General features: G+C 45.4%; 1 protein-coding gene across 3 annotated transcripts in view; it reads left to right on the plus strand.

The window, feature by feature from the left end:
- Positions 1-12,134, plus strand: part of LOC106565419 (innate immunity activator protein) — a 42,379-nt gene that overhangs the window by 28,859 nt on the left and 1,386 nt on the right. For 2 of the 3 annotated variants that reach the window (XM_014132529.3, XM_014132530.3), the window contains exons 2-9: positions 2,194-2,309; positions 3,493-3,626; positions 7,070-7,192; positions 7,476-7,707; positions 7,836-7,889; positions 8,009-8,291; positions 8,881-9,039; positions 9,289-10,009. In XM_014132529.3, the coding sequence (XP_013988004.1) occupies positions 2,255-2,309; positions 3,493-3,626; positions 7,070-7,192; positions 7,476-7,707; positions 7,836-7,889; positions 8,009-8,291; positions 8,881-9,039; positions 9,289-10,009 (1,761 nt within the window). In that variant the 5' untranslated portion in view covers positions 2,194-2,254. The remainder of the gene's footprint in view (positions 1-2,193; positions 2,310-3,492; positions 3,627-7,069; positions 7,193-7,475; positions 7,708-7,835; positions 7,890-8,008; positions 8,292-8,880; positions 9,040-9,288; positions 10,010-12,134) is intronic. The other variant, XM_014132531.3, reaches the window with a different exon arrangement.

The following is a 12,134-nucleotide window of genomic DNA, read 5'->3' on the forward strand; positions in this document are numbered from 1 at the left end:
TCCTGCTTCCAAGCAAAAACTCGAACCGGAAGTACCAGTGACATGCTCAATACACAAGTGGGTGGATGCTGAGCTACAGGACTGTTTTGCTAGCACAGACTAGAACATGTTCCGGGATTCATCCGATGGCATTGAGGAGTTTACCACATCAGTCACCGGCTTCGTTAATAAGTGCATCTACGACTTCGTACCCACAGTGAACGTAGTACGTATCCCGACCAGAAGCAATGGATTACAGGCAAGATACACACTGAGCTAAAGGCTAGTGCTTCCGCTTTCAATGAGTGGGACACGAATCCGGACCCTTATAAGAAATCCCGCTACGCCCTCAGACGAACCATCAAACAGACAGTGTCAATACAAGACTAAGATCGAATCCTTCTACACCAGCTGTGATGTGGCAGGGCTTGCAAACTATCACAGATTACAAAGGGAAACCCAGTGACGCAAGCCTACCAGACACTGAACCATGCATGAGAGCACCAGCTGTTCCGCACGACTGTGTGATCATGCTCTCTGTAGCCAACGTGAGTAAGACCTTTTAAACAGGTTTACATTCAAAAGTCTGCAGGGCCAGACAGGTTACCAGGACACGTACTCCGAGAATGCGCTGACCAGCTGGCAAGTATCGTCACTGACATTTTCAACCTCTCCCTACCCAGTCTGTAATACCTACATTTTTCAAGCAGACCACCATAGTTCCCTGTTCCCATGAACACCAAGGTAACCTGTCTAAATGGCTATTGCCCCGTAGCACTCACATCTCTAGCCATAAAATGCTTTGCTCACATCAACACCATTATCCCAGACACCCTGGACCCACTCCATTTTGCATACCGCCACAACAGATCCACAGATGACGCAATCTCTATTGCACTCCACACTGCCTCCCCACCTGGACTAAAGGAACACTTAAGTGAGGATACTGTTCATTGACTACAGCTTAGTGTTCCACACCATAGTGCCCTCCAAGCTCATCACTAAGCTAAGGACCTTGGTACTGAACACCGCCCTCTGCAACTGGATCCTGGATTTCCTGACGGGCCGCCATGCTGACCCTCAGGAGTGCATGCTTAGTCCCTTCCTGTACTCCCTGTTCACCCAAAACTGCATGGCCGTGCACGACTCCCAACACCATCATTAAGTTAGCCGACGACAAGATGGTGGTAAGCCTGATCACGGACGACGATGAGACAGCCTATAGGGATGAAGTCAGAGACCTGGCAGTGTGGTGCCAGGACAACAACCTCTCCCTCAATGTCAGTAAGACAAAGGAGCTGATTGTGGACTACAGGAAACGGAGGGCTAAACGCACCATCATTCACATCGACAGGGCTGTAGTGGAGCGGGTTGAGCGCTTCAAGTTCCTCGGTGTCCACATCACTAAGGATCTATCATGGTCCAAACACACCAACACAATCGTGAAGAGGGCACAACCAATGCCTCTTTCCCTTCCAGGAAGCTGAAAAGATTTGTCATGGGTCCTCAGATCCTCAAAAGGTTCTACAGCTGCACTATATAGAGCATCGTGACTGGCTGCATCACCGCTTGGTATGGCATCTGCTTGGCTTCCAACCGCAAGGCGCTACAGAGGCTAGTGCTCATGGCCCAGTACATCACTGGGGCAGAGCTCCCTGCCATCCAGGACCTCTAAACCAGGTGGTGTCAGAGGAAGGCCCTCAAAATTAACACTATAGTCAATAGGGTGCCTTTTAGGACACAACCTGTTAGTTAGATAGTCAGTCTGAATCCACTCTGGTTTGAAACCCTGGTGAGGCTGTGCTGACAGGGAGTAACTGGAGGGAATGGCTCATAGTAATAGGAAAGAGTGGTCCACTCCATTGTTTACCGTGCAAAGTCACAGGGAATTTGGTTTGACCCCCTTGATTTTGTGTCACATGGACTTTTTCATGGTTTAAGGGTCAAGTGGGGTGTTGAAAGTGTAAACGTCTCTTAGTGGTGGATGGATCCATTCATTTTGTCTAAAATGTAGATATTCTGATTTAGCTAAAAAGCAACAATTTACTACTATTAAACAGGATTATTCTCTGTGGTATAGTGAGACCATATATAAGTTTGTTAAAAAAAAATAAAAAAAAAAAGAGCATTTTTGTGCCGAATTTAAAATGAATTTCCATGTAAATGAACAATAAAATGTATCGTTGAAGAAAATGAACATGTGTATTTTTGCAGGGCATCGTGAAACTAGACATTTCCTGTTCCCCCACCCCTGTAAACCACCAGACTCACAGACATGGAGGGTAAAGAAGAGATCAGTGACACAGACAGTGGTATCATTCTCCACTCTGGTAAGCACCAAATACATTTATCAACTTCCATGACACTAACATTTATTCACAATAATGGGACACCTGTAGTGAGAGATTAGTCCCCAAAAAATTCTAACTTGATATGTCATGGGTTTTGCCTTAAAAACCTATTTGTGTTCCAGTTATAATGAAGTAGTAAGCAAGCCACACTACTCAAAAGTGGTTTATAATCCTTTTATTTATTCTTTGGCGCTCCATTTCTAAGAAGATGCAGTGGCCACTACCAATGGTTTCTATAAACCAGTAGCTGAGCTATTGCTGGTCACATTCTTCACTGCAAATGTTATTTAGTCACGCACTGTCTTTTACCCACAATGGAGATTATCAAACCAGACAGAATCAGGGGGTTTTGTCATTCAGTCATTGCCATGTTTTCTAATGTTTATATTCTCCTGCATGGTTGCCATTCCGGTGGCAGTTTCTGTGTGACGTCTTTATTTCCCCGTCACACCCCTGGTGGCTTTCACCTCTGTCTGTCAGTACCTGCAGGGATTGAGTTGATAATCTCTGAAAGCATGTGACATACAATGCAGCTGGCCTGGAGACATTAGTAGCCTGGTGAATGAACTCAGGGTTTTCGTCCCAAATGGCATCCTACTCCCTATATTGTGCACTTCTTTTGGGCTACCCACAGGGCTCTCGTCAAAAGTAGTGCACTATGTAGGGAGTAGGGTGCCATTTGGGATGTAACCCAGTCGTCATTAGTCTCCGGCGGTTCTGTAGGACAACCACATTGTTTATCACCTTGGTTTCACTCCCAGGTTGATCCTATCACACTTTCATGACAGTTTCAGTATCGGTCAATAAAACAGTTAATAGTATGAATACAGACACTCGTTGTGTCTTAAGAGAACCATGTCTTGTCCAGGTGTCATCTTGGCTCACCATCTTCAACGTTGCTGCTCGTGAATGGGCAGAACCTCAGGATTGGAGCAACATTTTTGGTTGCATTTGGATTGCAACCTTTTTTTGTTTTTTGGTCATAGTTTATTCTTTCCAACCAGTTGGGTTATCTGTGTGATACAGCTGCAACCATATCAAATTGACAAGCAAGCATTACCAATTGAAAACTTGGGCCCAAAAATTGTGTCCATCTATCTATAACCTCGCTGTTTTCAATCCTTAGATTTCACAGTAGTCTCTTTGTCATTGTGTGTCCCAGGCCCTGATAGTCCTGCCACCATTATGAAGGACGTGACCACTCACACCCGGGCCGTCAAGCTCAAGCACCAGTCACTGGAAGACCGGCTAAAGCTCTGCCTACTGGAGCTGAAGAAGCTTTGCATCCGAGAGGCTGTGAGTACCCCTGGATATAGGACACACACGTTAGGTACAGACACATGTTACACACAGACTCACTCCGCTATTAGGGTTCAGGCCATTTTCACCATGACTTTAGTGGGAATTTCCCCATCAGTGAAACCATGACCGGGGGGGCGCGTCTTTCATAGAGAGATGTTAATCAAGCTCTAACAGAGGCCAATACGAAACTTAATATACTAAACTGATACTGTCAAGACTAGTGAGTTTTTATTTTGAGATGTTAATGAAATAATTGCCTGGCATTCTGAAACTACTGAGGCAATAAGTACTGCCCACAGCCTAAAATGAAAGGCTTTGGTTTGTTTTGTTGGGCTTTAAGACAAGTTGGGGCAATTAGGAGGCAGCCAATGGACCTTAAGTTTCCCTATTATACAACACTAAATTATCTCTCCCATATCTGGCTCTCAGCAACTAGTTCAACCCTGACAATGTCCCTGTCTCATCTGTCATTGTTATGAGGGGCTGCTTCCCAAATGGCACACTGTTCCCATAGGGCGCTGGTCCAAAGTAGTGCACTATGTAGGTAATAGGGTGCCATTGGGATGTAGACCAGTTCTGATCATTCTTTTCTGTTGAAAATTGGGCTTGGCTCTCCTGTCAGGACTTGTCCTGTCAAGGTGTGCTGCCCGGTAGGAGGCTCTGATATCTCTTCCTGCTCTCAGGAACACGACAGTGACTCAGAACATGACCAACCGTTCTGACACTATTGTCTGTGTCTGGGAGAAGAAAATAGACCTTTTTATTTAGACTGACACAAAACAAACACAGTGTTATGTCTGTTCCCAAATGAAATCAATAATGCACTTTCTCACACTCAGGTTGAGTTTGTGTTGGTAGAAGGTAGACCAGTGAGATGAATACACTGGGCCGGTGAGGCTTTAAGAATGTGTTGTGAAAGAGTAGGAACTATAGAAAAGCAGCATTGCGTAACAAACACTTGAGAACAATTTCCATGTCCCAGCATGTAAGGCAGGATAGTTTTTTTATTTTTTTATTTTTTACAATATTTCAAAATAAAGGGAAAATAAAAATGAACTCAATGAGGGTTCATGAAACTTGGTAGATTTGGAGGGAATGGGGACCGATTTGACTCTGAAGTACTAACTAATATAATATGTATACTGAACGCAACATTTAACCTTTTATTTAACTAGGCAAGTCAATTAACAACAAATTCTTATTTACAATGACTGCCTAGGAACAGTGGGTTAACTGCCTTGTTTAGGGGCAGAACGGCTGATTTTTACCTTGTCAGCTCTGGGATTCGATCTTGCAACCTTTTCAGTTACTGGCCCAACGCTCTAACCACTAGGCAACCTGCCGCCCCAGGCATGCAACAATTTCAAAGATTTTACTGAGTTATAGTTCATATAAGGAAATCAGTCAATTGAAATAAATTTGTTCGGCCTTAATCTATGGATTTCACATGACTAGGCAGGGGTGCAGCCATGGATGGGCCTTGGAGGGCACAGGCCCACCCAGGCCCACACACTGGGGATGAGTTTTAGCAGCTTTTTGTGCATTTGGAAAACTTTTGTTTCAGCTCATGAAACATGGGAACAACACTTTATATGTTGCGTTTTATATTTTTGTTCAGTGTATATGAACTCATGTATACAATTTGTATGTCTCTGTGTCCAGTATGAAGGAAGTTAGAGGTAGTTTCGCAAGCCAATGCTAACTAGTGTTAATGCAATGACTGGAAGTCTACGATAACAGACTAACAGTCATTGCGATAACGCTAGTTAGCAATTATCTTCAAAATGCACGCAGACATAGAAATGGTATCCATGAGTTCATATGACTTTGGGGAAATAGAGAAAGGGATTAATTGCCAAAATCTCGAAGTATTCCTTTAACATACAGTGCATTTTGTTACGTTTCATCCTTTTTCTAAAATTGATTCAATTAAAAATGTTCCTCATAAATCCACACACAATACCCCATAATGACAAAGCAAAAACAGGTTTTTAGACATTTTTGAAAATGTATTAAAAATAAATGTTCTGAGACTCGAAATTGAGCTCAGGTGCATCCTGTTTCCATTGATCACCCTTGATGTTTCTACAACTTGATTGGAGTCCACCTGTGGTAAATTCAATTGATTGGACATGATTTGGAAAGGCACAAGTCCTGGCTATATAAGGTCCCACAGTTGACAGTGCATGTCAGAGCTAAAAGTCGAAGGAATTTTCCGTATAGCTCCGAGACAGGATTGTGTCGAGACACCCATCTGGGGAAGGGTACCAAAACATTTCTGCAGCATTGAAGGTCTTCAAGAACACAGTGGCCTCCATCATTCTTAAACTGATTAAGTTTAGAACCACCATGACTCTTCCTAGAGCAGGCCGCCTGGCCAAACTGAGCAATTGGGGAGAAGGGCCTTTGGTCAGGGAGGTGACCAAGAACCTGATGACCACTCTGACAGAGCTCCAGAGTTCTTCTGTGGAGACGGGAGAACCTTCCAGAAGGACAACAATCTCTGCAGCACTCCACCAATCAGGCCTTTATGGTAGTGGCCAGACAGAAGCCACTCCTCAGTAAAAAAGGCACATGACAGCCCGCTTGGAGTTTGCCAAAAGACACCTAAAGGACTCTCAGACCATGAGAAACAAGATTATCTGGTCTGATGAAACCAAGATTGAACTATTTGGCCTCAATGCCAAGTATGACGTCTGGAGGAAACCTGGCACCATCCCTACGGTGAAGCATGGTGGTGGCAGCATCATGCTGTGGGGATGTTTTTCAGCTGCAGGGAATGGGTGACTTGTCAGGATTGAAGGAAAGATGAACGGAGCAAAGTACAGAGAGATCCTTGATGAAAACCTGCTCCAGAGCGTTCAGGACCTCAGACTGGCGCGAAGGTTCACCTCCCAACAGGACAAAGACCCAATGCACACAACCAAGACAACGCAGGAGTGGCTTCGGGACAAGTCTCTGAATGTCCTTGAGCAGCCCGGACTTGAACCTGAACATCTCTGGAGAGACCTGAAAATAGCTGTGCAGCTACACTCCCCATCCAACCTGACAGAACTTGAGAGGATCTTCAGAAAAGAATGGGAGAAACTCCAAATACAGGTGTGCCAAGCTCGTAGCGTCATACCCAAGAAGAATCAAAAGTACTGAGTTAAGTCTGAATACTTAGGTAAATGTGATATTTCAGGTTTATTTTTTTTAATTGCAAAAAATCTAAAATCTTTTTTGCTTTGATTTATGGGGTATTGTGTGTTGATTGAGGGGAAATTTTAGTTTAATAATTTCAGAATAAGGCTGTAACGTAACAAAATTAGAAAGTCAAGGTGTCTGAATGCTTTCTGAATGAACTGTACATTATTTTTGCTGCGTTGCATTAACAGAATATGATTCCTCACATTTGAACCAGCTTACATCTGGTGTCTTTTTTCCATGTCATATAGGAGCTGACTGGTCGGCTGTCTGCAGACTACCCTTTGCTGCCTGGGGAGAAGCCGCCTCAAATCCGTCAACGAATCGGAGCTGCCTTTAAACTAGACGAGCAGAGCATCCCACAGGGAGCAGTGGTAAAGAGCCTGACAGGGTTTGGGCATGGACAATATTGTAATTTACACTGACTATCCCTTTAACAGTAGTTGTAAAAGCCACACACACAGGTGTACTTAGTACTGAAGGCCACTCCCGTGGTTCCTCTTGGAGAAATATTATGTTTCTCAATTCAAGCCATCGCCCTACCTTCCTTGCCACCGCCCATCAATAATCAGGCTTCTTTCATCGTAAGAGCCAGGAAGAGATCTTTGATGTTCAGCCACTCATGTTTGCCCAACCTCCTTTTGTCACATCTTGTAGAACTCTGAGCTGAACTCTGTGGAAGCTGAGCTATCCCTGCAGCTGCAGATATACAAAGCGGTCCGAAGACTGTGCTGTGAGGAACACCAGAGCAAGGCGGTGAAGAGAAGCCGGTTACAGCAGTGCAAGCGTGAGGACATGAAAGTCAAACAACTGCAGGAAACAGCGTTTCAGCTGCGCCTACAGCACGGGCGGTCTTCACCACGGCCAGACTGCACCAGCACACAGAGAGGTGAGCTCCGCCCTGCTGGCCAACTGATAAAATAACATTGAGATCTTTCCCCTCTGACCTGAGAGGAATGGAATTCCAGTGCCCTTCTCATGGATTAATACGGTTGTTTGCTATGCTTTTGTTTTCAGATCAGGGTACTTCTGATGATAGCTCTCTGTCGGATTCGGCACTGCTCGACGAAGGTTAGAGTCACATTGCAAAAAATTCTCTTGTAAAAGTTATATGAATAAGCATGCTATGACAATACCACCAAAGTACCTAATAACACTCTGAATTCAGTTGTATCGTTACTTTTCTCCAGTAGAGGTGATTAGTCAGTCATCTCAACCATCCGTGGAGCTCCCTCACCTAGGAGGACCAGTAGATCCTCCCCAGCCTCCCCCAGACCCCTCACACCCCCCTGGGCCTAGCCCCCACCAGCCTCCCACTACTACCCCAACCCTGGAGGAGCTACACTCCCGTTTCAACACCAGCCTGGAATTGGAGCCCCCTCCCATCGAGCACTCGCCCTGGACAGAGTCCAGTCTGGACCAGCCTTACCAGAAGACCAAGAAGAAGTCACGCTCTGGTAGCAGCAAGTCAAGGTAAAGGCCAAGGGAGAACCCACTGTGCCTCCTGTAATTTTATATGAACACTACCCTTGAATTTATTGTACAGGAAAGCCCAAGAATGGCTATAATTAAAGCTTCACGGGTTGAAAGCTCTCTTAAACACAAGTCATTATGGCTTGGTAATTGTTTCCATGTAGCCTAATATAAGAATAACTTGAATTTTTGAATTCATGCAGCTCCATAGTTGAACCCAAATAGATCTACCTTTAGGAGAAACCACAAGATCAGGAATCTGCTTTGGCAGCACTTATATGAAACTTAAACTCCATTTGATATTTGAAAAATGAGAGTTCCTTTTCAAGTGGTTTCGCTCAAGTTGGCATTAATACGTACCTTGTTATTTTGGGGAGGATATTACTTGGGAACATTCTGATTCAAGTCGCGACTCGTCTTTGAGTGAAAGCTCAAATAGACTGATACAAGGGCACATGGAACAGGTTCAAGCGTGCAAAGTACACGCACTCATTTGGCCAACTCATGGCTCTCCTCTGAATAAAAACATCTTCAGGGTTTATTAACCCAGTTCTCTCTCCTTCCTGTCCATGTTGTTACCTTTCTGCAGTAGTCCAGCCACGACCCCTGTATTGCCTCCTGTGGAAGCCTGTTGTAGAGACACGGCCCTGACACTGCAGTTCTCCTCCCATCTCAAACTGAGCTACACCCAGTCCAACAGCGCCCCATCCACCCCGGAGATGCACCTTCGCCGCCAGCTCTCTCTCAGGTAAGCACATTAAAACGTTTTACATTTACATTTTGGTAGTGGTTCTTTGAGCGACTTAGTCAGTGCATTCAACTAAGGTAGGTAAGACATCCACATCTGTCACACAACACCACTGTCCAACATTTGTATATCTCATTCACACTGTCCCCACACCGCTTGAATGTTGAGACTATCTCACTGTATCTTACAAATGAGTGTTGAGTTTTGTACTGTTATCCTTGTTTGTAATGCTTCTATGTAATATTTTAGACTTCCCAACAGTGAGCCTCCGTTGAACCTAGATAAGGATCGAGGACGTTCCCGTGTTCCCAGGAGGCTACTAACGGATTACGTGGTAACGTCTCCAGGCGAGTCCCCCGTCCAGAGGGGAGGCTACGGAAATCCCATATACCACTCCAGCTCTGAGACTGAGGACAGTAACTCTGAACACTCTGCCCCATCCTACACCAGTTCACCATGTCGTGAGATGCCTTGTGACCTGCCCAGGCAGTCTCAGCTCACCTATAAGTACCAACACTCCAGCCCCAATGACAATCATCGACCAATGGCGTACCCCCCAGGCCCCGGCTTCTACCAGAACCCCCAGCACCAGTCCAGCCCCAGCTTCCACAGGGGTTACTATGACGACAGGATGGTCTACCCTACAGAGATGGACATGACCAGGCTGTATCATGGCAACCCGCTCCCCTGTCACCCCAGCCAGTATGAGCACTGGTACGAGGAGGCCCCTTTGCACCCCCAGCGGGCTCTCAGGTCCCTGCCCCCTCACATCAGACTGTCCCGCGCCCCTTCGCTCCGGGAGTACCCCCACCACCCCTCCAGAGGCCTCCCCCAGCAGGTGGTAAACGAAGAGCTCAAGTCTTGGCACCAGCGCAAACAGTTCAGACCTCGCTCCCTGGACAGACAGGGCGCGGCCAGGGTGAGGAGTGTACAGTCACCTCTCACCCAGCACAACAAGTACCATGAACAGGTAAACTGCCACAATGGCACTTCACTCTCTAAATAACTGTAGTTGCTCAATTTGATGTTATTGTCTTTGCAGAATTACTGTTAGCACCAGGCAGGTTCCCTGTAACTGAATATCACTGGATTATATTACTGTCAGGTCGGTGTCAGTCTGTGCACCGCAGGCTTTAGAGAAGGGGATTTCTAATCAGTTAAGATGGATGATACGGAGGTGCTGTGTCCAGGCCCGTCTGCAAGTTCCATGGAATCAACAGAACTCTTTTTAAAATGTTTGTGTCGTATATTAATGCGGTCTTTACAAGTTAACTTACTTTGCCAAACTCGCACAGTTTAGTAGAACACAATCACACCTGACACACAAACAAGTATTACCTCCATGAACTAGTCAGCAAACTATGTGAGGACAGGACAACACGCAACTCTTCAATGATACTCGTCTCAGCACGTTTTATGATGGGGAAGGCAACCCTGTTCCTGGAGTGTCGCAGGTACTGCAGGATTTTGTCCCAACTAGACACCACACGGACCTACTAAATTAATTGATCGGTTCAGTGATTGCCTAAATTCAGCACTCCTGGTGTTCCAGGTTGGTTAAATCAAAAGCATGAAGTACCTGCAGCACTCCAGGACCAGGGATGCCTACCTGTTTTATGACTTTCAATCTGGACACGGTACCCCAAAATGACAAAGCGGAAACATGTTTTTTGAATTTTTTGCAAATGTATTAAAAATACAAAACAGAACTTCATATTAAAAATACTAAACCATATTCAGACCCTTTGCTATGAGACTCAATTGATCATCCTTGAGATGTTTCTACAACTTGATTGTCTACCTGTGGTAAATTCAATTGATTTGGAAAGGCGCACACACCTGTCTATATAAGGTCCCACAGTTGACAGTGCATGTCAGAGCAAAAACCAAGCCATGAGGTCGAAGGAATTGTCCGTAGAGCTCTGAGACAGGATTGTCGAGGCACAGATCTGGGAAAGGGTTTCCAAAAAATGTCTGCAGCATTGAAGGTCCCCAAGAACACAGGTCCCCAAGAACACAGTGGCCTCCATCATTCTTAAATGGAAGCAGTTTTGAACCACCAAGACTCTTCCTAGAGCTGGCCGCCCGGCCAAACTGAGCAATCAGGGGAGAAGGACCTTGGTCAGGGGGGTGACCAAAAACCTGATGCTCACACTGACAGAGCTCCAGACTTCCTCTGTGGAGATGGGAGAACCTTCCAGAAGGACAACCATCTCTGTAGCACTCTGTCAATCAGGCCTTTATGGTAGAGTGGCCAGAAGGAAGACACTCTATAGTAAAAGTCACATGACAGCCTGCTTAGTTTTCCAACAGACACCTAAACTCTCAGACCTTAATCTTGTTTCTCATGGTCTGAGAGTTGTTTATCTGGTCTGATGAAACCAATATTGAACTCTTTGGCCTGAATGCCAAGTGTCCGTCTGGAGGGAACTTGGCACCATCCCTACGGTGAAGCGTGGTGGTGGCAGCATCATGCTGTGGGGATGTTTGTTAGCGGCAGGGACTGGGAGACTAGTCAGGATCGAGGGAAAGATGAACGGAGCAAAGTACAGAGAGATCCTTGATGAAAACCTGCTCCAGAGCGTTCAGGACCTCGGACTGGGGTGAAGGTTCACCTTCCAACAGGTCAACGACCATAAGCACACAGCCAACAAGTCTCTGAATGTCCTTGAGTGGCACAGCCAGAGCCCGGACTTTAACACGATCAATAATTTCTGGAGAGACCTGAAAATAGCTGTGCAACAACGCTCCCCATCCAACCTGACAGGAGCTTGAAAGGATCTGCAAAGAAGAATTGGAGAAACTCCCCAAATACAGGTGTGCAAAGCATACACAAGGAGACTCAAGGCTGTAATCGCTACCAAAGGTGCTTCAACAAAATACTGAGAAAAGGGTCTGAATCCTTATGTTAATGTGATATTTCAGTTTATTTTTTTATACATTTGCAAAAGAAATGTGTCTAAAAACCTGTTTGGGATGTGTGTGATTATGGGGTATTGTGTGTAGATAGATTGATTGAGGGGGGGGGGGAATGTTTTTTTTTTTTTTTAAGACCTTGAAATTATTATAATATGAGAGGCAGTGGGTATCCTGAG

The sequence above is a fragment of the Salmo salar genome, chromosome 12 (assembly GCF_965601325.2).
Source record: "Salmo salar chromosome 12, fSalSal1, whole genome shotgun sequence".
Classification (NCBI taxonomy): Eukaryota; Metazoa; Chordata; class Actinopteri; order Salmoniformes; family Salmonidae; genus Salmo; species Salmo salar.